Source organism: Pseudopodoces humilis, chromosome 7 (assembly GCF_049639895.1).
Source record: "Pseudopodoces humilis isolate 2021_Gansu_Grassland_sample_001 chromosome 7, ASM4963989v1, whole genome shotgun sequence".
NCBI lineage: Eukaryota > Metazoa > Chordata > Aves > Passeriformes > Paridae > Pseudopodoces > Pseudopodoces humilis.
Window position 1 is genome coordinate 12,808,344 of NC_142206.1, and position 27,038 is coordinate 12,835,381.

At 44.5% G+C, this 27,038-nt stretch overlaps 1 protein-coding gene across 1 annotated transcript; it reads left to right on the plus strand.

Moving 5' to 3' along the window:
• Positions 1–22,170: 22,170 nt before the first annotated feature.
• LOC148183973 (uncharacterized) lies at positions 22,171–26,596 on the plus strand. Its single transcript, XM_088057484.1, is given in 4 exon segments — positions 22,171–22,372; positions 24,756–24,812; positions 25,262–26,282; positions 26,284–26,596. Coding segments are annotated over 4 exon segments (1,593 nt in total).
• Positions 26,597–27,038: the final 442 nt, after the last annotated feature.

A 27,038-nucleotide genomic window follows, 5' to 3' on the forward strand; every position in this document is an offset into this window, starting at 1 on the left:
ATTTTCAGTACCAATGGACAGAAGCAGTTAGCTGGTGTTTTAATTCTCATTTCCAGTAATGAACTATATAACATTCTGGCTGGATAATGCAATTAGCATTGTCTCCTCCTCCCCTTACTTCCTCACTTTAAAAAAAAAAAAAAAAAAAAAAAGGAAACTCAAACCAGGAATTTATTAAAGACCAAGAATTACTGACCCTTTTTGCACTCTTCTTACAATCATGCTATTAACCTTCTGGATTGAGCCTTGTGTAGAACAGTAATAAAAAAAAAATATTAATATGTATCATGTTACAAACTGAGACAGAAAACAATGTTTCCATTCTTCAAGCAATTAATTATTGTGATTAATGTATTCCACTTTCTCTAAGCACAATTCTGCCAGACAGAGGCAGCCCATTGAAATATTGTGGGATTATAATGCATATCTAATTAAAGGTGACCTGAAAGGCAGGGTGCTTAGCCTTCCCTGTCAGGACCAAGAAACTGTTAAACAGAATGTGCTTGCTTTCCACACCACCCCACCCCTCCCCTCCCTTTTTTTATTTTTGTGCTAATTTCAAATCTTCTCCCTGCATCAGTGAGCAGATGAGATCTTCAGCCAGCTTTCATCTTTCAGAAAAATGAATAGTGCAGAAAGAACATTATCAAATGAGCTGTTGAAGAAGTCAGTGAATATGTCATTGAGTGTGACTGCTTCCAGAATGAATTTAGATTTATCTCTGTTATCTCCCCTCTCCCGACTCACTTTCCACACTCTGCTTGCACTTAGCCCACATGTCAAACAGGGTGGGTCATAATGAACCACAAGGGACAGTTACTTGTAGAATGGTGACAGGTCCAATTGTGATACAACTTGTTCTGGAATTAAGTTTGTTAACATTATAAATTGTCTCATTTGACCAGAGGTTTAAGCACCTAGAAGCTTTTATGCACACAATTTCTTAAAGTATTTTTTTTTCCATTAGGCAGCTGCTGCTTTACAGTATTCCACAAATTAAGTTGTTTTTTCACATCAATAGATGCACAAAACAACTGTGACAAGACTGTTTTTTCCCCCATCTTGCTAATGAATATCATTCAAATCAATAAACTCTGACAACTGGATAACACCAAAAGAAGTTATTATTTAAACTCAATTTTTAAGCACATTTCCAAGTCCATATGCTGATGCAGGCCATGGAATTTTCGTACTGTCCCGTTTGGTTTCTGCAGAAATAATCCACTGAATTAACAATATCTTAAATAGAAAACCAATAAATATTTTAGCTTTTCACTGCCAGTATTTTTTTCTATATGTTTTGCAAAGTTGTTGTCATAAGATTTTTTTTTTTTAACTTTTATTTTTGCATGTGATAGGAAATGGTTGGATTAAACTGCAATGTTTTACCCACAGGGAAAAAAAGACTAATATTTTTTTCTTCAATTGTCCGTATTGCCATGTAACAGAATGTGAGATCAAAAAGCCTGCAAAGTCAGCACCTTCTGAAACATTTCTTTTACTGTGTAAACCCTTTGGGGTATTTGCCTAGTTACTTCATAGTTGTGATCACGCTTCACTAGGCTAGTCCTAAACAACAAATATATCTTAGTTGCTTTTCAGTTAAACAAAATTAATAACTAGTGTCACTGATATTGAAAAATGTCTTCTACAGTTTATCAAAATCACACAAATAACTGTTTTGTGCTCCTGATTTTTATTTATTTTTAAATAATAAGCCTCTTTCATGTTCAGAAGCTAGGGAAGTTTCCGTTGTTTTCTTGTTTATTTTTCTGTTGTGGTGGGTGTTTAGTTTGCTATCTAAGTAAGGGGGTTTTGTGTTTGCTTTTCCCTTTCGGGGCTCTGGCTTCCGTCGGCCGGGGCTTCCGCTGCTGCCCTTGCCCCCTCTCCCACCGCTGCTCCACCCTGTCCTTTTCCCGCTGCTGGAAATCCCCTAATTCTCAGAAGCTTATTAGAAGATTCCCATGTCTGTTACCACTTATCCTAACCTGTCTGTACCTGATTTGTAGAAAGTTTGTATGCCCCTCCCCCCCCGCTCTAAACATAAACAAATCTCCTGACTCTTTTTTTCTGACTTCCAACCCCCCTGAGGCATTAACCCTTTAAAAGAGACAGTCAGACCCCCGACCTTTTGTCTTTGTCCCAGATTTTACCTTACAGAATAAATCTGTGAACTGCAAAACGAAAGAAAGTCCTCCCCACTTCTTTGCCTGACCCTATAGACTTGTATTCAAAGTAGGGCTGAAAGCTCTGAGTCAGTACTCAAACAGCAGCCCTGGCTCGGACGCTTCCTTAGCTCGCACTGGAGAGAGAAAAAAAACCATGTGAGTTAGCCCGGGAATCTCTGGCACCTGTCACTTGGCACCCAATGTGCCCCACCCCGCTCCCCACCAAGGGGGCAGAGGACCCACAGAAAAGTGAGTTTCTGACTGCTTCTGGGACGTCAGCTACCCCAGAAACGAGACTTCACCATTCTAGGTCGAAGACGCTTTTGGGGACAGAAGCAACAACCCCTGAGCATCAAGGGACTGCTTCTCGGGTCAGGATGGCACCACAAGCAACCAGAGGACTGAGACCCCTGCTGGGGGAGTGGTGAGCCAGCTGGGAGTGGTTAGGAGAGTCCCATCCCAGTCTAAACTTCTGGATTGCCCTTTTCCTGTCGGTGAAGTGTGTGTGACAGATGTCACATCTGTGGTAAGTATGGGTGCAAAATTGTTTGTGGCACAAAGGGGAATTTTTACCCAAGTTGTGGGAATCCTAGTGGGAGGGAAACAGTTTTCTAAGGGAAAGTTAAAAAAGTTAATTCGCTGGGTCTTTCTCCACTTCCCTCAAGTGTCCCCTGTTGATATGTCTTCTGTTCCATTCTGGAACAGAGTGGGAACAAAATTGACTGAGTTAATGAGTGCTGGAGACAGCTCTGCAGCAAAATTAATTAATTTATTTGTTTTAATTTGGCTGGCACTGAGTGAAGAAGGGGAAATGGAAAAATGCCCACCAAGTTCTACCCCAGCTAACCCTGTTCCTTCACCTTAACCTTCTCACCCTAAGCAGGGAGGTTCCCCCCAGCATCCCTGCTTCTGCGGCACTGGCCACGCTGCAGGAGACTCTTCCCTAAAAACCACTACCCGAGTTCAAACTCCCAAGTTTATTTGTTTTGCAGCTTCATCTCCTACCCCTTCTCATACCTGAAATGAATGGGCAGGACTAGAGGTCCTTTTTAATGCCTTTATTTGAAGCCTGGGTGGGGGCCCGAGGGGTTACGCACACCACCACTGCTCCCAGTTTCCACGCGGAACAGGACGAGGTTGACTTTGCCACACGGCAGAGCCGGTGCTTCCATCCTCACAGGAGTCCGTAGGAATGCTCGTTTCCTTTGCCTCAGAGTCCAGGATGTCATTCTGGTCGAGTTCCCTCTTGGTTATGTCGGCTCTTGGAAGGAAGTCAGGGGACTCCTCTGGGTCTTCCTCGCTTGGTGGTGCTGTTTTTATTTCTTCCTTTCAGTGTGGCTCGTTGTCTCTGGGTTTTTATTAGTCTGCGTGCATCCCATGAGTCTCTGGTCTCCCTTGTTTACATGTAAGCCCATATGTTATCCTCCTCCTCAGGGCTGGGGACGCCATTTTGGGAAGCAGCGGCGGTGGTTTCCCGACGGGTCAGGGACATAACAATGAAAGGTAAGGACAACCAATACATAACAAGAAAAGGACTAACCATCTGAACGTGAAACAGACAGCCGGTCTGCAACAAGAACACTGGTCACGGTTTAGCACGTGCATCCAAGTTCTCTACCTTATTTCTCACAATACCCATTACCCCCCTCCTTTCCCTCCTAATAGCCCTTGGAGAGCACAAAATGGAAGAGACCACATGGCTGTTCCCCCCTCCCCCCCTCCCCAGTGCTCCACAGGGGGTGTACCCAGTGGGCACAAAATAGTGGCAACCACATGATCTACCACTCGACTGCTGCTTCCTCTTCCCACAATCCCTTCTTCTCCCCTCCCCCTCTCAACCTCTTCTTCCCTCAGGTCCCTCCCGCTCCTGGTCCCCCAGACCCTTCCCTCTCCACCTCAGCCCCACCTCCTAGGGGTGTCCCACTCACATGTCACCCCGCCTATAACCCCTCCTACCCCCTCTGCAGCCCCCCCTACCCCCTCTCAGTTGCTGTTTCCCACACCCCTCCCTCCAGTTCCCACAGTGTGGAGACAGGGAGGGACGAGTGGGGAAACAAGAACCTGGGATAAGGGCATGCTCCACTTGCTGCCCCTGTGGTTTGTAATGGTCGTGAAGAAACATGACCAGAATGGAATCCTTTCTCATTCCAAGTTAAGAAGGATCTTTGTAAAACTGTAAAAGATTTTGGAAGAGAAAGTGAATTTTTCGAAAGTCTTTTAAAAGCAACCATCTCCTCCAACCAATTGGTCCCATACCATCTAAAAGATTTGTTTTCATGCCTTCTATTCCCAGGAGATTGTTTGTTTTGGGAAGGAGCATGGAAAAGGTTGTTGAGTGCCCTTCAAAGGGAGTTATTACAGAGCACCTCTGGCTCTCTGGATACAATTGGGAATATAATTATATTGGACCATTAGTGTGGAGAAGGCAAATCGAGTCAAGCAAAGAATCAGGCCCAAGTAATACCAGGGCCAGTCCTAGTAGAAATAAAAAAGGCTGCAGAGAAAGCATTCCTTACAGTTCCTTTCCCTGAACCCTCTATTCCATATGCCCAAATGAAACAATCCTCTGATGAACAATTTGTAGATTTTATAAATAGATTAAAGGCACAGATTGAAAGACAAGTGTGGAATACCACCCTGCACTTGGACCTGCTATTGGAGTTGGCCCGAGCCAATGCCAACGAGGTCTGCCAAGCACCAATCAGAGTGCTGCCAAAGGACCCACCACCTACCTTGACAAACCTGATCGAGATGTGTACAGACGTGGTCACCACCCAAGTGCCAAAGACTGGGGACCCCAAGAAAACTCCAGGAAGGACTGTAGCCACAGCTGTACCAACTCTGCCATCATCTGCCACGATGAGAGAACGGTCTACCTGTCACTGCCATGGACAGCCAGGGCATTTTGCAAAATTCTGTCTCGTGCCATACCTTAACAAGCCGGGGCAGGGAAACAGGGAAAAGGGAGGGGGACCTCAAAATCCAAAAAAACTAATAAAACAGTGCAAACCTGCTCCGCGCAAAGATACAATTGGAGCAGGGGTCGCAGGGGGAGGGAGGACTGGACATGACAACACTACCAAATGTGACACTTCTCACCAAGTTGACTTCTGCCACCAAAATAACACCAGGTGCAACGAAGTATGGCAACCTCAATTACCACTCAAATTGATTAACGTTAAAGATCAAATTTTCAGGTCCCACCACTGGACGGTTTTTGCTGTTGACCCGCTGAGTGAAAAATTGATTCCAGACCTGAACTGTAACTTCCTTGTCATTGGGGACACCAAAAACACACCCCTAGAGATTGAGATCTCTCCAGCCACCCTTTTCACTGACTTGGATGGACTCATCCTCCTGGCACGATGCATTCACCCACTATTTTACCTGGCCAAGGGGCAAGTCATCGCCCAGGCCATCCCCATTCCATTGGGAATCCCAGTAGGTGATGTTGCACCTTAAATCTACTGGGCTCAGGTAGTGGGTGAAAACAAGCCCATCATTTCATGTCACTTGAAAAAGGGCAGTGAAGGTGTAGGAATGACAGGCATGATAGACACAGGAGCAGATGTGACTGTCATCTCTGAAAGAAGATGCAATGGGAACTGCAACCTATGGTGAGCCACATCCAGGGCATAGGGGGTACCCAGTTGGCCAAAATATCAAAGGAGCCCATACAAATTAGGGGACCTGATGGGCAAGTGGCATCTGTACACCCAGTCATCTCTGATTTTCAGGTTCCTCTGTGAGGAAGAGTTGTCATGTCACAATGGGGGATGTGCATCAAAATCCCAAAAACCTCTCAGGATTTTTGATTGCGGCCACTGTAAAGCTCCCTACCCAGAAACTCAATTGGACAACTGATTCACCAGTTTGGGTAGATCAGTGGCCGATCAGTAAAGAGAAATTAAAGGCACTCAATCAGCTTGTGGAAGAGCAACTAGCTCAAGGAAACATCAAGCCAACTTTTAGCCCTTGGAACTCTCCAGTGTTTGTCATCAAAAAGTGGGGGAAAATGAAAAAGGGGAAATGGAAAAATGCCCACCAAGTTCTACCCCAGCTAACCCTGTTCCTTCACCTTAACCTTCTCACCCTAAGCAGGGAGGTTCCCCCAGCATCCCTGCTTCTGCAGCACTGGCCATGCTGCAGGAGACACTTCCCTAAAAACCACTACCCGAGTTCAAACTCCCAAGTTTATTTGTTTTGCAGCTTCATCTCCTACCCCTTCTCATACCCATTAAGCCTCAAGTGGACGCTTATTCATGACCTCAGAGAAATTAATAAAGTCATTGTAGACATGGGGTCTCTTCAACCAGGAATGCCTTCCCCTGCAATGCTCCCCCAAAATTGGGAATTGGCTGTAATTGACATCAAAGATTGCTTTTTCGAAATTCCCCTAGACCCTACAGATGCCCCTAGGTTTGCTTTCTCGGTACCTGCCATCAACCAGGAAGCCCCAGTGAGAAGATTTCACTGGAAATCTCTCCCTCAAGGGATGAAAAATTCACCTACAATCTGCCAGTGATATGTCACCTCATTGTTATCCCCTGTGTGTGCCAAAGTGGGAGAAGCCATCATCCTGCATTTTATGGATGATGTGCTTGTGTGCACCCCCCATGACAAATTACTACAGTTCACACTTGACCATGTGTCTTGGTTCTAGAAGACGGGTGTCTGCTAGGGAGAGCAGGAGCCTCCCTTGGGATGAAAGTATGTAGATCCCCTCCCTCCGAATTATTTTAAATTTGAAATCAAGGGGCTTTCAGGCAGAGATCTGGGGATAGGAATAACAGTTCTTTACTAGTATAACCAGGCAAACAAACAATAACTACAGCAACAACAAGAACACAGAACCAGGGATCCTGGGACAGCCTTCTCGGCTGAGATGGGATGGAGGAGAGGTTTTGTTTTCACAAACCCCCTCGGGCGGGCAGTCCCAGTGCTCCTGCAGGGCTCCGAGGAACAGTCGGCTGGAAACAGCAGGGACGAGCTGAGATCCTGGGCCGGTGGCTGAGGTGGATCAGCAGCTCCGCGGTGGTGCCTGGCACTGCCACACGTCCCAGCAGGACAGGGGGTGCGAGGCCACCAACCAAGAGGGGAGAAGGAGAAGAAGCAGCAGCTCTGTCTGGGTGATGGCGAAAAATTCCCTTCTCTCCACCGCAGCAGCTCCGCGACCCAGCAAACGAACGAACGTCCTTCCCCGAAGCTGAAGAAAGCCAGCTAAAAAAACTGTCCCCACCCTCCTTTTCTGCCCCCTTCCCCCCCTCCCCGCCCTGGGCCCGGCCACTCTTTGTCCATTGTGAGCACCCCTAAGTACCGGTAGTTAGGTTGTCCCAGCACATAATGGGTAAAAATTCCTCGGGCAGGCCAGAACGACAAAACAAAAAAAAATAAAGGACACCTAACCCTCAACACCGTGTAATCAAAGTTTTAACAACTGCAGAACTCACCGTCCAGGAGGAAAAAGTTCAAAGGATGCCTTCTTGGAACTACTTGGGTCCGGAAATCACTGCAAGGACCATCGTTCCTCAAAAATTGGCTTTTAACAGTGATCCCAAAACTTTAGCAGATCTGCACTCCCTGTTGTGGGACTTTGAATTGGGTCAGGCTTTGGCTAGGCATTACTACTGATGTCCTAGCCCCTCCTTTAAATTTATTGAAAGTGGGAGAAGAGCTAAGTTCTCCAAGGACTCTGACTAAAGAGGCCAAGGCTGCTTTGGAGAAAGTAAGCAGCATGATGGAGAAGAGACAGGCACATAGATGCAATCCAGAGTTGCCTTTCAAATTTATTGTAATGGGGAAATTTCTGCATTTCCATGTGATTTTGATCTTTCAGTGGGACCAGGACCAGAAGAACCCTCTTTTAATCATAGAGTGGGTCTTTCTCAGCCACCACCGGTCCAAGAACATTACACAGCCACAGGAATTGATGGCACAGCTGGTCAGGAAAGCCAGGATGAGATTGCGGGAACTGGCCAGTTCTGATTTTTTGTGCATACATTTGTCCATCAGCCTTTCTGAGGAAGAAATATCCTCAGTGAAGCTGACCAGGGAAATGTTTGAGCATCTCTTGAGGAATCAAGAGACACTGCAGATTGCTTTGGAAAATTTTACTGGGCAGATTTCGGTCCATGCTCCTGCTCACAAATTGTTTAATTCCAAATTTAAATTGGTACCGAAAGATAAAAAGAGTCAGAAGCCACTCAAGGCTTTGACTGTTTTTCCTGATGTGTCTGGGGCATCCCAAAGGTCAGTAATGACCCGGAAGGATCCTCAGACTCAGCAATGGGAGACGAATGTTGAGTATGTTGAGGGATCCCCTGAGATTGCTGAGTTGGCAGCAGTGGCTAGAGCATTTGAGAGGTTATCAGAACCATTTAATCAGATCACTGATTCGGTTTATGTAGCAGGAGTAGTTTCCAGGGCAGAAAATGCAGTCCTCAAGGAGATCTCAAACAAGACATTGTTTGACTTGCTCTCAAAATGAATTTATGCCATCTCCCATCGAGAACATCCATATTTTGTTATGCACATGAGGTCACACACAGACTTGCCTGGCTTCATTGTGGAAGGGAATTGCCGAGCTGATTCCCTTGCTGCTGCTGCCATTGATCTGGCAAGGCTTCCTGACCTTTTCCAACAGGCGAAGCTGAGGCACCAAATGTTTCATCAGAATGTGCCTGATCTGATCCACCAGTTTCGTCTGAAGCAAGATCAGCCCAAAGCCATTGTGGCCACGTGTCCCCACTGCCAACTCTCAGCCATACCATCACTGGGTGCTGGAGTCAATCCGAGAGGGCTTGGAAGCTGCGAGATGTGGCAGACTGATGTAACAAACATCCCCAAATCTGGACAAATAAAATACGTACATGTCTCCATCGATACCTTCTCTGGAGCAATCTTTGCCTCTGCCCACACAGGAGAAAGAGGCGTGAATGCAACCGAACACCTGTTGCAAGCCTTTTCTGTGCTGGGGATCCCTAAAGAGATCAAAACAGATAACAGCCCAGTGTACACTTCCAATTGTTTAATGAAATCCTGCAGGAATGGGGAATGAAGCACAAAACGGGCATCCCACACTCCCCCACAGGTCAAAAGGTGGTCGAGAGAGCCCGACAGTCACTCAAATGAGTCCTGAAACACCAATGGGAGAGCAGTGTAGGGCTAACACCACAGGGGAGATTATGTAAAGCTCTCTTCACCATCAGTTTTTTAAACTGCTCTATGGAGGATCAGAACCCCACAGTGGTTAAGCATTTCTCCCCCCATGGTAACCACAGGATCAAAGAACATTCACCAGTGCTGGTGCAGGACCCTGAAAGTGGTAAAATTGAAGGGCCATACAAATTAGTGACATGGGGTCGTATGTCAACACCCCAGGGCTTACAATGGATCCCACAGAGGTGGGTGAAGCCGTACATTGAAAAACGTCCCACAAGACCCCCTGATATCTCGGTAGCAGAAGTTCAAGGAAGAGCCAGATATTTGGGTGGAGAAGGAAATTCCCATTTTATCCCGATTTCCCCCTGTTGAATTTGTTCATTAATGAATTCATTTAATGTTCTTGCTCCTTGTTTACCTGTATTTTAGGAAGAGACCATCCCCAACATGAATGACATTTCTGTGGATCATTTTCATCCTCCCTGTGCTGATGCCAGCCTCAGAGGCGTGGGTTGTCCTGCAGCCCAGAAAGAATGTCTGGGTTGCTCTGGCAGAGACCCTCAGACAGGACCACATCTGTCTGTCTACAGCAGAAGCAGAAAATCCAATGTCAACATGCCTGGGGGGGATCCCAGCTGAGTTCGACGAACTCCGATTAAGTTTAAAAGCCCTATTTTATAAAATTAATTCCCATCCCCCCAGTACCAAAGTTGAGACTCTAAACAGACAGACTAGTCAGTTTTTCGAAGTTCTTTCCCCTGTTACTGACCCTTTTGCTCTCTGGCAAGGATGGACCCAAGACCTGCCAATAGCCTCAGCAGAACCACAAGAGTTTGAAGTCCTGGGTTCATCCCCTGCCACATATTGCATGCATTTTGAGTTCAAACCTTATTACCCCAAAGGATACATGTTCATCCAGCAGCACAAAAAAGAATTCCAGGCTGCCTGCTGGTGCCAATCCCTTGTTAAAATCAATACAGACTCTACCCCTTCAGGTGTCCCCTGCCCTCGAGAAGGGCATGTTCCTTATCTGTGGTGATTGAGCTTGGCCTGGCATCCCCTCTCACCTGGTAGGATGGCCATGTACGATTGGGCACCTTTCCTTGTTTACCCCCAACAAAACCCATGTTGCAAATTGGCAAAACAAAATTGTGAATTTGACCCAAAAACAAAAACACAGTGCTGATGGATTGGACGAACACTGTGATGAAGAAATCATTCATTAGGCCAAAGGAAAAAGAGTCACAGTCTTGGTATTTTTGCCCTGGTTAGCTGCGGCCAAAGGTCTAGGGGAATTGGGCCACCTAGAATGCTGGGTGGTTAAACAAGCGAACCTGACTTCAACTGCCATCAGTAACCTCCTAGCAGATGCAGAAATAACCAGGAGAGCCACCCTTCAAAATTGGACAGCTATTGACTTTCTGTTGCTGCTGCATAATCATGACTGCTCAGAATTTGAAGGTCACTGCTGTCTCAATTTGACTTCAAAACGAGAGAACATCCACACCATATTGAGCAAAATGCAAGGGAACATCAAACAAGAATCCAAAGACTGGCTCACTAACATCTTTTCAGGATGGGGAGTCTCCAGATGGCTCTCTTCCATTCTCCGGACTGTTATGGGGTTCTTTGAAATTATTGTTATTGTCCTGATTATGTTCTCTGTGTTACAACATTGTTGTCTTACTACTGCTACCCAGTTAACATCACCCTCACCCCAGATAAATGTTGTAGAGTCCCCAAATTCCTCAGATCTCCAAACTCCCTCACCTTGGTTTGAAGATGTTGATCCAAATCCCCCTCCTTCTTTTTGAAAAAGATAGGGGGATTTTTCCATGAGTCTGCTGTTTGTTAGGGGGGATTGGCACACTTATAGATGAACATTTTTCCTCGGATGTCTGTGAGGGCATTAGTGCATATATGCCTTCCTCTGAATTTTTGGGTGATGTATATAAGAAGGGGAAGAAGTTACTGTGGAGCAGCAATTGGAGCCAAAGAAGAAAGGAGTGAGAACATGTGAGAGGAGCAGCCCTGCAGGCACCCAGGTCAGTGGAGGAGGAGGAGGGGGAAGAACAGGAGGAGGAGGAGATGCTCCAGGTGCCAGAGACAAGATTCCCCTGCAGCTCACAGAGGATCCCAAGCCAGGGCAGGTGGATGCCCAAAGGAGGCTGTGACCCCACAGGAAGCCTGTGCTGGTGCACGCTCCCAGAAGAAAGGAGAGGCAACATGTAGTGAACTTACTGCAGCCTCAATTTCCATTCCCCTGAGCTGCTGTGAGGGAAGGAGGCAGAGAAAGTGGGAGTAAAGTTAAGCCCAGGAAGAATAGAGAGGTGGAGAGTAGGTGTTTTCAAGATGAGGTTTTATTGCTCATTATCATAGTCTAATTTAAATGGCAATAGATTAAATTAATTTCCCCAAGTGGAGCCTGCTTTGCCCATGACGGTAACTGGTGATTGATCTCTCCCTGTCTTTCTCAGTCCATGAGCCTTTCATGTTTACCCTCCCCTGTCCAGCTGAGGAGGGGGAGTGATAAAATGTCTTTGGTGAGGACCTGACACTTTGCCTAAAAAGACTTAAGGGAAAAAATTCAAATATTTTAGCTTTGAATTTTTGGTTTTGTTATTATGTCTGGATCTCAATGCTTACATAATAGTGTTATTGATGAAAGGGCTACAAACATATAAAAAGGTAACGCAAATTAAATGCTAAGTATTGAATTGAAGAAGGGTAGAAATTAAAGCTCATCTTAAAGCCAGCGCAAGCTTTGGTCCTAAAATCTATCATGGTGATGGGAAAAAAAGAAAGAAGCTACTACAATTTGAAAATAATAGCATTTTGTTCATTAAAAATATAATGTATTTACAGTTCTCAATTTTTTTAACCATTCCAGATGATATTGATATACTCTTTTTCTTTTTTTTTTTTTTTTTTTTTTATTCAAGGTTGTAGTTGCAAAAATTATTTATAACCTCTGAACAAGGAAGACATTAAGTGTTTGTTTAGGAAGTGTTATTTTGCACTTGGGTCTATTTTGAGTCTTGGGTCAAATAAGCAATTTTATAAATTACTTGGAGGAAATCCATGTCAGAATTGAGACCTGAAATTCTTCCTCAACTGTGTCCATTGCCTTAATTAAAAAGATACCTTTTCCTTCTGTCCTTATCCTCCATGCTTCTAGGATTGTGAATAACTAAGAATCATAACAGAATTAATTAGTAAATTAAAAATACTGAACATTATTTGTCACAGTATCTCTAATCATGTAGAGATACATATGTATATATTCATACATACATACATATATATATATATATACATTGACCAGGCATTTCTGCCTGTTTTTTTGCTTGCTCTCTATTCATCTGAGACACATTACTTTCCTTAATGTTTTGAGGATCTCTCTGTTTCTGTATTTCAATAACCTTTCTCCCCATAGTAAGTTCAAATATGTTTGGGGAGGTTAAGTTTTCTGAAATATAAAGCAGAGCATAATCCTTAAGTCTTCACTGAGTTTACATGCAAATAAGATTACTTTTAATTTCAGTGGGATTTTTGCTTGATTAAGGACTAGAGATTTCAGGATTCCATGGCCTTAGCCTCAGAAAATATTGAATAAAAACAATTACATTAGAAATAAAGCTTGCAGGTAGCAAACTATCACAAGCATTAATAAATTACAGAATTGGAGTGAAGCATTTGAATAGATCAGAGGACACCTAAATAGGATCAGGTGAGGCTGCAATTGTTTTGATGGCCTTCTGGTACAAATGATAATTTTTACAAAAACTCTTTTGCCTGAAGTATCACAAGACATGAAAATTTACCACTGAAGGATGGTAATATTTTTTTGCTTGTAAAATATCTTTCTTGCATATTTACTGTAATGTAAAAAATAAAAATGTTTCCAAGGTTTCCCGCTAAAGTAAAAAATGCAAGGGTTATTTAATTATTGGAGAATTCTATTGCAGAAAAAAAGAAGTTATGTCCCAGAAGAGACTTTTAAAAAAAAATTGTGATTTTCCTTGTTGTGTAATGGAGAATCTTCAAAATACTAACATATTAACATAATACTAACATAAACACAAGGAAACATAAGAAAAGGCTGATATTTTGCATTGTGTTGAAAAACCACTACAGAGGAAATAAACATGGAGGAAATTCTTGGTTAACTGTTCCAGTGTGTGCATACTGCACCCACAGTACCTTTTATCTAAACTCTATTTGTCCTCTGCAAGAACTTGTTATCCAAATGATGGACCTGTATAGGTCAGTGGGGGATTTCATGGAACATGGAACATGAAACTTGTACCGCTTGGGCTGTGTAATGCTGATTAAATCTGCGTTGGAGTCTCATTTCTTCCTTCAGTGTGTATTACTTTCATCTATCATCACATACCTTAAATCAGCACAGAATTAATGCAGTAAAGGACCTGAGGCAAAGATCAAGCCTTCCCAATGCTTTAAGCACAGGAATCATCCCTTTGAATGCTGCATGCCAGCCAATACTTTAGCTCAGATACAAGACAGTGGCTGATGAGAGCTTGCAGAGGCACTCAGCTCTGAATCAGGTCCTCTGCTACTGGCAACAAAAACTGAGAAAAGAGGAGTGGGGTTTGGTTTCAGTTGTGTGCATAGATATATCAGTAATTCCATCTAATTTAGAGAAGTCACTCCAGATTTACACCAGTGCTACTGAAAATCAAAATCTGGCCCATTGTCTTAGCAAAATACACCAAGTCAATATCAGTTCATTACAGAGAGGCAGAGAGAAAGGGAATGAGAGAGAAAACAAGGATTTCGTTAGCAATGCATTCTGTAGTATAAAAGATAAAAAGGAATATCCAATTAACACACCACTGTAATTGCTTGCAGACATTCTTTTTTATTTAAAGATGAAATAGCTAAGAGTTCTCATCAAAACTGGGGTCACAGCCTACATATTAAATGAAAGAAATTGATTGGGCTTTATTACACCCTGACTACTGCAAATGTGCCTCAATCACTGATTGCTATAAATTTATTCTTATAAACTACTAATTGCCCAAGTCATAATGGTAACAATGGTATAATGAAATTATCTTGATCAAGCTGATGCACAAATTTTGCTTGACAACATGAGCAGTGTGAGAAAAAAGGAAAGAAGACATGCATACAAATACATAATGTTTCATTAAAATTAAAACCAATGTTAAAACAACTGTTCTCTGAAGTATACAAAGTTCTGTATTAGAAGGGCTTCCTTTAGAAAAATCATTTAAGAAGACAGGCATTTACATTTATAATAAAATGATCTTGCATATTTTATTTGTCTTGAAAATTAATGACTTACTTAATCACATTTGATCAAAGGAGATAAGTTGATGTAGTCATGTGTTTCTGATTGCATTAAGCCTGATCCAGAGTGGCATGATGGATATTTAATAGTCTTGCTGTCCTTCTATATCTTGTCACCATTTCTTGATATGCATGGATACTGTAGAGTACACCACAGCACAAAACTGTACTTTTAATAGAACCAGGCTAAGGTTAGAAAAAAGGAAATTCTGTTGGATCTTATATGATGAAGCTTTTAGAAGTAGGTTTTCCACCACAAAAATACATTTCTTTAAAAGACAAACATCTCAGGTAACTCTATATATAGATATACAGCTTGAAGTATTTCCTCCTTTTAGAAGTGCATTTTACTTCTATGCTGCCTCTATTAAAAGATATTGCTATAACAGGTTTCAAGGACTAGGCAGAGTGAAAGTATGTAGAATCAAAGATAGCCATCCAGAAAATGTAGGAAATTTCTAGGAGCTGGAATGCAGAGCATTGTATTAAATGCATAAATTGGTGCTATTTATATTGTGCTAATAGCTGTTTCTACAAGTGTCAGCTGAGCCATTGATAGGGAATATTGGTATGTATGAGAAATTATTTCTGAGTAGTTCAAATCTAGTTCCAACTCTTTCCAAATTAATCTCACCAAAAATTTATTTAAATTGATGCCTAATTCTTTCTCATCAGAGTATTTCTTCAGTATCAAACTGTTCCCTTTTTTTATGAGCATGTCTTGCTTTCCTCTCTCAAAGCAGAGGTTCAAACTTTTATACAGGGGTACAGTATTTTCATTCTTCAGAATGAATTGCTTCTAAAATTACTATAGTTGAGGCGATCCTACAGGAACATAAAAAACTCAGAGACAACCAAGCTGGAAGGGCTTCAGAAGGCCCTTTAGCTTAGCTGGCATGCCCCACCCAACTTGGGTTGCCCCACATTTTAAGTTTCCAACTACTGCAGTCTCTGTTTGTCCTGTTGCCAGAAAGCTTTTCACCAGTGGCTAATCTAAACCCTTTTTGCTGAAATTTATACTTAGTGATGCTTGTTTCATATGTAAGGACCATGGAAAATGGTTTAGCCCTCTAGTCTATGCAATATTTTTAGATATGGGAAATTTTGACTCTGCCTATTCCCTCCTCTTTACACATTCCACTCTTCCCACTTCCATACTATTGGTCTTTAAGCCCTAATATGATAAGAGCTGGTTTGAAAAGAAATATATCTGTATTTGGGGAAACATTCATGTTTAAGACAGAAATATCAAAGCTTCAGCCTTTCAGGAATAAATTATCTTCAGGAGAGCACACCTACAGCACCCAGTAGGGCAGGGGGAGGGGAGTAACCCAGGCACAGCCATTTCTCACCTCTATATTCATAATTCTGTGGCACCTGTTCTATTTTAATTAAGTGTGTGTTAGTAAGGAATCAGACTTTTTTGAGATGTGTATGTGTGTTTAGCGAAGTATTGGGATTCTGCTGTGGTGTTAGTAGAGTTGCAAACAGGGTTTGTTTGTTTTAGATTGTAGTACTATTATTATTATTATTATTATTATTATTATTATTATTATTATTTAGAATTAATTTCAGTTAGCATTTTCTTCAACACTGTTAGATTCTCTGAAAAAAAAAACCAAAACAAACAACATTTTTCACACTGGGAAACATTTATTTTTTATTATGTTTTATTTTACCTCCATTGAAGTTTTCCTTATGTTTTCGACTTTTGTTGCTGTTTTTGGGTGGACTTGCCCTATGACTTGCTAGATTTTGAAAAGGTCTGTGGGCAAGTTTCTACAAGTGGGCATGTTTATTTAGATTTAGAATATATATGAAATAGAAACTGTCCTGGACAGGACAGGACTAAAAACAAATCCCCAAAAATGTGTCAGAGAACAAGAAATAGTGTACCAATATTTACAAGAGAATGGTGCAGTTTTTAATCTATTATCTATGGTGAAAGAGTTCCTTAACATTATTAATGTAGTCACTAAATGGTACCTAGAATGCTATTTTGTGCTATATCCCTATTATTTCTGGAATTTGTACAACAAGAATGCGTAAATTAAATTTTCAAAATGGCCTGTTCACATAATGCTGGAACACTTGTGGTCCGTCTTACTCATCCATTCCTTTATCCATCTATCTCTGTATCTATCGTGAAATGACAATCCTAACTTACTTTAAACTCTCCAAAGGTATATTCTTAAATTTTAATGTTGGAAAAGCTTCATGATGACTGGTACTTTGGCTTAATGTGGTATAGCTTCTGACAGCTGCCTCTATACAAAAAGCAAAGGATGACTGCATTACTGTCACTTTCTGTCACATTCTAGTTCCCAAACTCTTGCAGGGATGATGACAGTGAACCAAACAAGAGTGACAAAGGGAGTCAAAGCTGTGATTTTGAATAAGGAAGAGTGGACACTTGAATTGCATTTTGTTTGTGCCATTCATTCTGTTCTATTTGTGGACTTACTGGCACAGTGCTTGCTCCCTTTTTAAAATTATTTGCTCTTTGGGACTTTCATCTGCTTTTGGAATTCTCAAAACCCATAAAAATAACAGTTAACAAGCCCAGAGTAGGTCAGTGTATGAACAGAAAAATAGCTGTATCTGTGGAATGTACTTGAAGGAGAAGGCAAACTCAGGGGCATGATGCCCGCTCAAATTGTCTGGAAAGCAGCTTGCACTTGTAGATGCAATGAAAGTGTGACCATATTTTCAAGACAAAAAATGTGGATTACACTTATTAAATTAACCCCTTTTGGGTTTTTTCCCCAAAACAAATTTCTGTATCTTCATTTAACCAAAGACTGTTTGCTGGATGAGTTTCTAAATATAAAAGGCCGTAACTTCTGCATGTTAGATTAAAAAATTGCTGCAAGTGCCATTTAAACACAGCACCACTATCCAATCTTTCCCACTGTACGATAACAAAGTTGCTGAGCAAAGGCACAGAATCCTTCTCACAGGGACGGGTCTTATTTACCTGGTGTCTTTTCTGGGGGTCTTGTGAGGAGCTGGAGTGGGAGGGGAATTGGTCCAGGACAGCCTCAACCTTATCACTCCTCCTCCCTAGAGAGCAGCTCCCTGGCTGAATTGCATGCATCCTGTAATGACCCAGGAGCAGGAGGGTCACAGACTTCTGTGGACTTTTCCAGGATTTTTCCTTCCACTACTGGAAGGGAGCCAACAGACATGAAGGAAAAAGACTATTTACAAGAGCATGTAGTGACAGGACATTTCTGATATGATGGCTTCAAACTGAAAGAGAGAAGGTTTAGATTTGATATTAGGAAAATAAATCTTTATTAGGGTGGTGAGACACTGGAAGAGGTTGCCCCAGAGAAGCTGTGGATGCCTCAACCCTGGAAGTGTTCAAGGCCAGGCTGGATGCAGCTCTGAGGAACCTGGTTTGGTGAAAGGTGTCCCTACCCATGGCAGAGGCTTAGAACTGGATGATCTTTAATGTCCCTACTAGACCAGACCATTCTATGATTCTATGAAACAATCTGGTTTTACTTACTAGTTTTTTGTATTGAAGCTTAATAGTGTGACACTACCTGAGTTTGAAACTAACTGCAAATTTCTCTGAGTGCCAGTAATGGCCAAGATGAAGGCTGGAGCAGAGACTGTTGCCTGTATCCAGGTGACAGAAGTCCAAAGGATGCTGTGAACGTCTCTTGCCTGATTGCATTTCCCTGCTTTCTGCAGTGGCCTCTACTCCCTAACCTTTCCACCAGATCTTGACCCCACAGTTATGATGATGAGGCTGAGTAGGTGATAATCACACACACACACACACACACACACACACACACACACGTGGTGGTGCATATTTCTGGGAGTTACTTTGTTTCTCTGTGACGTGTTTTTCCCCTCCCCTCCCTGTCCCTGAAACGTTATCCCATTGGTTGGTGTTATATGTCCCCCCGCCCCTCTCCCGAGGTTTGAAAAAGTCTGGGAAGGAGAAACCCGGTCTCTTCTCCCCCTGGAAGCTAGCCAGAATAAACATCCTCCGATACCCTGGAGGGAGAAGCAGCACCTTTTGGTCTTTTCTTGGTCTCGAAGGACCTCCCTGACCCCTCCATTCGACAGAGCTAGTGTGGATTACTTCGGGGGGCAAAGGGAGGATCTCTTCAGGTGGCGACCAACGTAGGGGCTTTGAATACCCTCCAGACGGCTGGAAAACACCCCACGGGTGTTTTAACAAGCCTAGGTACCGTCACCTACCCCGCAGTTCTTACTGACGGGGGTCGAGTTGGTAGCTCGGTGACTACACGGTCAACTCGGACCGAGAACCTTTTTTTTTTCTTTTCTTCGAACACCGCGCATCCTTCAGGAAACAGGTACTGGGGGGGGCGTGGGGGGTGCGGGAGATCCGGCGGTTGTTGTGGGGTTTTGCGAGGCATGGTGGTGTGGTGTGGTGCCAGTGCCAGAGCCTCTCCCCGGTATCAGGACCAGGGGAGTCCACGTGGCACTACACGTGGTGTGTGGGGGGTGCACCAGCAGCGCATCCAGGGCTCCGTGGTGGTTTCTAAACCCTGACTGCAGTTTGGATCTTTTCTGCTTTTTTCAGAGATAAAAAAAACGGTTAGACCAGCCTGTGTAGTAAAGCCTTAAGACTGGCCATGGGTACTCTTTTGTCTACACAGGAAAGGAATAAATATTCCCATATTAAGAATATTTTAAAGGCTGGAAATATCAATTTCTCAAAAAATAAGCTGAGGAAATTAGTAAAATGGGTTTTTTTGCATTTTCTGGATTTGAATGTTGATTCCCTGCCTGACTGGGAAAAGGTTGGACAAGCACTTACTATGCAAGTTGAACTGGGGGACAGCACAGCTGGAAAATACCTCCCACTGTTTCTTTTAATTCAGAAAGCGATTCTACAGAGGCAAAAGGCTCCAGCTTGCTCTTCCCCCCCCCTTCCCTCACTCCCCCCGTCAGAGGGTTTGTCCCAGGCATTACAGGCAGACAAAAACTGCCCGTACCCTCCCCTCCCCGCAGAAAACCCCGAAAAACATAGCTTAAAATCCTCCCTGCAAGGAGGGGAGGGCTTGGATGAACTTACTCAAGAACATGTGCAGAGCCAAAATGGCGCTGGCCATGTGTTACCTGGCCACATGGTGAATCCCCCTGTGTATCCCCTTTCTCCTACCCATGATCCCTCCCACCCACCGGTTCCCACCCCCAACCCTTATCACAACCTCTTTGTTCCCCCTGACGTTCCACCCTGCACCACCCTCCAGTCCTGCCTGGCCCCACCCTATGACCCTGTCCCCCGAGGCTGTAACCCTATCCCCTATCCCTCCGGCCCCTGTCCCGCGGGGAGGAGGGGTGGGGAGAGAGAGAGTTACACCCCTTGCTCCTGCAGAGGGGCAGGGGGAGGGGTGTCCCAGCCCTGCACCCGGATGGGGGGGTGCCAGCCTCCCGGAGCCCGGCATGGGGGGGCGCGGGCTCTCTCCTGGCTCCTGCAGGGGTGGGGCTGAGTCTCTCCACAGGCCCGATGAGGGAATGGGACCCCCGGGGCCCGGCGTGGGGGTGTGCGGAACGCGGGAGCCCGGCGTGGGGGGAGGCGGAACCCCGGGGCCCGGCGTGGGGGTGTGCGGAACCCCGGAGCCTGGCGTGGGGGGAGGCGGAACCCCGGGGCCCGGCGTGGGGGGGTGCAGAACCCCGGGGCCGGGCGTGGGGGGGGGTGCCCCCCCCCCTGGCTCCTGCGGGGGCGGAGCTGTGTCTCTCCACAGGTGTGGGGAAGGAACCAGCACCCGGGAGCTGGGTGGGGGCGGGGCTGAGGGCGGAGATGAGGCGGGAGCTGGGGGCGGAGCCCCTCCCAGTTCCCACGGTCCGGGGGGCGGGCCCGGGACCGAGCAGGGAGGTGAGGTTGCCTCACCACATTCCAAAGGCAGGTGTAGTTGTGCTGCTGCAAACTGCCCTGATGGCCCCAGGGGACGCCCCGGGGGATGGAAGGGTGGATCCTCTCAGCCTGCTCCCACCGTAGAGCCACGTGGTGCCCCTGGGGGATGGGGGAATGTGAGCCTTCCCAATATCCGGGCAGGACAAGCCTCTCCCCCGTGCCGGTTCAATGGAACTCCCGGGAATGGAAAACAAAATGATTGTGACTCAGCTTTTTTCCCTACTGCTGCTCCGGTAACTTTTACTGGAACAAGACCACAGAATCGTACTTACAAGCCGTTTTCATACCAAGACAAAAAGGAAATTTTCAAAGTACAAAGAGAATTTGGTCATAATAGTGAAATATTGAAAAGCATTGTTAAAACAACATTAACTTCAAATGATTTAGTTCCTACAGATATTAAAGATCTTTTTAGGTGTTTGCTTACACCATCTGAATTTGAGTTATGGGAAAACACATGGAAACGATTTCTAAAAAACAAACTGGTGGAATTATTAAAAACTAATCACCAAAATGTAGATTTATTAAATAATCCTATTACTTAGAGCATTTATGTGATGAAGGAGTATGGGAAAAACCTGAGGACCAAACTAGGGCATTGCCAAAAGCTATGATAGATAAAATCACTACAGCTGCAGAAAAAGCTTTCACCCAGCTACCAACAGCTGACACTAAGGGCAGTTATATTAATGTAAAACAAATGCCCTCAGAAGGATTCCTGCAATTCTTAGACCGATTAAGAGAACAAGTCTCCCGTCAGGTAGAAGACCCCGTGGTACAGACAGAGTTAGTCAAGGAACTTGCTCAGAGAAATGCTAATGAATCTTGCCGTAGAATTATTCTAGGTTTGCCATTGGACCCTCCTCCTACACTCGCACAGATGTCAGCAGCCTGTGCAAGGAAAGCAGAGATGTTTTCACAGGAAAAGAGACCTCCCTGGACCACCCCAAGACCTGTTGCTGCAGTTTCATCTGAGACGAGGAGTGAACAGATGATGTCTGACCAGCAACAGCAAATTTGTTTTCACTGCAGAAAACCGGGACATTTTGCTAAAAACTGTCCTTTGAAACAACGGAAACACACGGATACCAGCTTGCCAAAAAACTTACATCACAGCACTTATCCACTCAGCGCACAGATATAAATGAAGTGGAAACAAATCTCTGTCCTTTAATAAAAAGGGGGGAGGGGGGTGAAAAACTGCAAAAATATAATTGTGAAAAACGTTTGCCTAATAAGGTCTGGCAACCGCAAAAGTGATTCAGACTTGTAACTTCTAAAGCTTTTTGTTTCAGATCTGACCACTGGACTGTCGTGGGAGTAGATTTGCAGGATAATTCACAAGACCTGGCTGGACTGGATAGTAGGTATTTTGTTATTGGAGACACAGCACACACACCAATAGAGATTGAGGTGGCTCCCATGACAATCATGGGAGACCTAACACACCTCATTCTCTTAGCTAGGTGCCCCCAACCACCTTTCTATATAGATAAAGGGCAGGTAATAGCCCAGGTAATCCCTGTTCCAACAGAAGTCCCAGTAGATGACAAAGCACCAGGAGTCTACTGGGCAGAAGTAGTGGGTGAAAACAAGCCCATTATGGGATGCAATTTAACACATAAATCAGAACATCTCCAAGTAGAGGGGTTAATTGACACTGGGGCAGATGTGACCATCATACCGGAAAAGGCGTGGCCCTCACATTGGGACCTACAACCAGTGGCAGGGAAAATACAGGGTGTTGGAGGGATGAAACTGGCTAAAATTGCTAAAGATATCATCCAGATCGAAGGTCCGGACGGTAGGATAGCTAGTGTCTGACCTTTTGTTATTGACTACAAGTGCCCCTTGTGGGGGAGAGATACCATGTCCCAGTGGGGGGTAAAACTAACTATTCCTGAGACACCTCAGGATTTTTGATAGAGGCCACTGTAGAGCGTCCGGTCCAAAAATTATCTTGGCTAGATAATGATCCAATTTGGGTGAACCAGTGGCCTCTCAGCAAACAAAAACTTGGGGCGCTAGAAAAATTAGTGGAAGAAGAATTGGCTAAAGGACACATAGTAGAAACAACCAGCCCTTGGAATTCCCCGGTGTTTGTAATAAAAAAGCCAGGGAAAGATAAATGGCATCTCCTTCAAGATTTAAGAGAAATAAACAAAAAAATACAAGACATGGGATCTCTCCAGCCAGGAATGCCATCCCCAACCATGCTACCGCAAGATTGGCTACTAGCAGTACTGGATATTAAAGATTGTTTTTTTCAAATTCCCCTGCATCCAGCTGATGCACCAAGGTTTGCCTTTTCCATTCCCACAATTAACCGGGAAACTCCAATGAAACGGTACCACTGGACAGTTCTACCTCAGGGGATGAAAGCCAGCCCCTTCATCTGCCAGTGGTATGTGGGGTCTTTGCTGTCCTCAGTGCGTGCTGAAAAGAGAGAGGCTATCATTTTGCATTATATGGACGATATTTTAATATGCTGTCCCAATAACAACATACTGAAAGATACCCTTGACCTAGTGGTTAAAGTTTTAACCTCTGCTGGATTCCAGTTGCAGGAAGACAAAGTTCAAAGGATGCCACCTTGGAAATACCTGGGCCTCGAAATTACTGCACGGACTGTTGTTCCACAAAAATTGGAAATTATTGGTAATCCTAAAACTCTAGCAGATCTTCATTCTCTATGCAGGTCACTAAACAGACCATGGCTAGGTCTCACAAATGAGGATCTGAGCCCCCTACTCAATTTATTGAAAGGGGAGAGAGAATTACTGTCTCCCAGGGAGCTGACTCCAGAAGCAAAAACTGTAATTGAAAAGGCACAAAGGGCCTTGACAGAAAGACAGGCACACTGCTTCAAACCTGAGCTGCCTTTCAAATTTATTTTGATTTATTTGTCCTGGGGAAATTGCCACACCTACATGGGTTAATATTCCAATGGGCCGAGGGGCAGAGGGAACCACTCTTAATAATAGAATGGGTTTTCCTCTCCCATCAAAGACCCAAAACTATCACCAAGCCACAAGAGCTGATGGCTCAGCTGATTCAAAAGGCCAGGGTAAGGCTGCGGGAACTGGCAGGTTCTGACTTTATGTGTATTCACCTCCCAGTCAGGCTCTCTGGAGAAGGTAAAAAACTTCCCTGAGAGACTGACCATCTGCTGCAGAGCAATGCTAACCTCCAGTTAGCTCTGGACAGCTATAGTGGGCAAATTTCAGTTCATGCACCATCACACAAATTGTTTCATGAGGAATTCCACCTCATTCCTCGTGAGAAAAGGAGCCGGAGGCCACTCAAAGCTCTCACAGTGTTCACTGATGCATCTGGGACATCCCACAAGTCGGTGATGACTTGGAGAAGTCCACAGACTCAGCTTTGGGAAGCTGATGTTGAATTTGTAGAGGGGTCACCCCAGATAGCTGAACTAGCTGCGGTCGTGAGAGCCTTTGAGAAATTTTCAGAACCAATTAATTTAGTTACTGACTCAGCCTACGTAGCAGGAGTGGTGTCCAGAGCGGAACAGGCAGTTCTCAAGGACATTGAGAATGAGCTTCTCTTTAGATTGCTTTCAAAACTGATTTATTTGGTTTCAAATCGAGAACAACCTTTCTATGTGATGCATATAAGATCGCACACCCCGTTGCCAGGTGAAATCGCTGAGGGGAACCGGAAGGTGGATTCCCTTGCTGCCCCAGCTGAAAAAGTATGTCTCCCAGATGTTTTTCAACAGGCAAAGATAAGTCACCAGCAATACCATCAAAATGTGCCAGGACTGATTCGTCAGTTCCAGCTGACATGGGATCAGGCTAAAGCCATCATGGCTACCTGTCCCAATTGTCAGCTCCAGGCAGTGCCATCATTGGGCATCGGGGTTAATCCCCGAGGCCTTAAGAGCTGTGAGGTGTGGCAAACAGATATCACTCACATCCCCAGTTTTGGTCGCCTTAAGTACGTACACGTGAATATTGATGCATACTCAGGAGCGGTGTATGCCTCTGCTCATGCAGGAGAAAAGTCTGTGCATGCTAAACAACACTTAGTGCAGGCCTTTTCCGTATTGGGAATCCCTAAAGAAATTAAAACAGATAATGGCCCAGCGTATAAATCCAAGGAGTTCCTGGAATTTGTCCAGCAGTGGGGAGTGGAACATAAAACTGGCATCCCCCACTCCCCCACAGGTCAGGCTGTAATTGAGCGTACCCACCAGACGCTCAAACAAGTCCTAGCCCGGCAAGGTAGTGAGGCAGTGTGGATGTCTCCCCAACAGAAACTATGTAAAGCTCTGTTTATCATTAACTTCCTAAACTGCTCATTTGAAAACATGAATCCTCCTGTGACTCGGCGTTTTAACAGTGGTGATCAGTTTAAATTGTCACAGCATCCGCCGGTTTTAATCAGGGACCCTGAAACTTGGCAAACCAAGGGTCCCTATGAACTTGTCACCTGGGGGCGTGGCTATGCGTGTGTATCCACCCCTTCAGGCCCCCGATGGATTCCTCAGAAATGGGTAAAACCTTTTGTTCCAAAGAATCCAGCACCAGCAAGAAGAAAAGAGAAGCAAGTGGCTGTTGCTTCTAAGAGAAGACACCGCTGAAGAGAGCAAGAAGAAACCTCTCTAGCCTCTGACCTGCATACTGTAACTGTGAATATGTTTTAAAGAATGTCTGTTTCCTTTTTTTTTTAGAAATAACCTACTTCTTACTCAAATCCATGATGAGCCTTAACCCTGCTGTCATCCTGCTCGTACTGAGCAGCCTGACAGCAGCCTGGATCGTCCCACAGCCACGCCAGAACATCTGGGTGACCCTGGCACAAACACTCCAACAAGAAAACATATATCTATCTACTGCAGCAGAAAAAAATCCTATGTCTACCTGCCTGGTAGGAATTCCTTTGCAGCATGATGAATTCACACACAGCTTTAGTACACTGACTCCTGAAGCAGGTAATAAACTACACAGCACTCATATAGAAGCAGAGTTAAGAAATCCCGTCGAAGAGTGGCTACCCCATTTTCCTAAAGCAACCCAGGAACCCCAGGAGTTAGAGCTGCTGGGTTCCTCCCCAGCATCATACTGTGAACACTTTAGGGTCAGTCCTCCAACTCATAAAGAAACGTTCTACCATATAGAACAACATCGAGAAGAGTTCACAGCAAAAAGGTGGTGCCATGTACTAAGCTACATCAAAGTGCACTCCTCAGCTCATACACATCCCAAAAGCCTCCCCAAAGGACTGTTCCTCATTTGTGGGGACCGTGCATGGGCAGGAATTCCATCCCGTCTCCTCAGAGGGCCGTGTACCATAGGGCGTCTATCACTATTAGCGCCCAATCAAACATTAATTGGCGAGTGGGCCCGTAAAAACAATTTGACCAAAAAAATTCAAAAGAGAAGTGCTACAAAATTAGAAGAAAATTGTGACTCAGAGATTTTCCATTGGTCCAAATCAAAAAGAATTGCTGCATCCATTTTCCTTCCTTGGGTGGCTGCAGCCAAGGCCCTAGGTGAATTGGGACACCTAGAATGCTGGGTGGTAAAACAAGCAAATTTAACATCTAATGCCATAAGTGCCCTCCTAGAAGATGAGGAAATTACCAGGCAGGTGACACTTCAAAATCATGCTGCAATAGACTTTCTCCTGTTGCTCCACGGGCACGAGTGCCAGGAGTTCGAGGGTCTCTGCTGCATGGATCTGACATCGAAAGCTCCATGCCACACTCCGGGAGATGAAAAGCATGATTGGACAAGTCAAGCAAGAAGTAGATGACTGGTTCAATGGACTGTTTAAAAACTGGGGACTCTCGGGGTGGTGGGCTTCAGTAGTGAAAACTATTCTGTCACTGCTAGTCATTGTTTTGCTAACGGTGTTAGTGTTTGGAGTGCTAAGCAAAATACTGTACAGAAGCATAATTGAGCTAATCTCACCTACCTCAGATGTCAACCATATAGAGTTGGCAGACCGGAGTAACCCTCACCAGCCTGCAAATGGGAATTGGTGGGCCACTTCAGGTCAGTAAGTCGTACAAGCTCGTTACCTTTCATTTAATTACATATATCAAAGTAGGGGCAGATGTGGTGGTGCATATTTCTGGGAGTTACTTTGTTTCTCTGTGATGTGTTTTTCCCCTCCCCTCCCTGTCCCTGAAACGTTATCCCATTGGTTGGTGTTATATGTCCCCCCGCCCCTCTCCCGAGGTTTGAAAAAGTCCGGGAAGGAGAAACCCGGTCTCTTCTCCCCCTGGAAGCTAGCCAGAATAAACATCCTCCGATACCCTGGAGGGAGAAGCAGCACCTTTTGGTCTTTTCTTGGTCTCGAAGGACCTCCCTGACCCCTCCATTCGACAGAGCTAGTGTGGATTACTTCGGGGGGCAAAGGGAGGATCTCTTCACACACAGACATATATATATGTTTTGTTGACTGGGGTTCTAAACAATTTTTTCTGTGCTCTAATAAGAAAG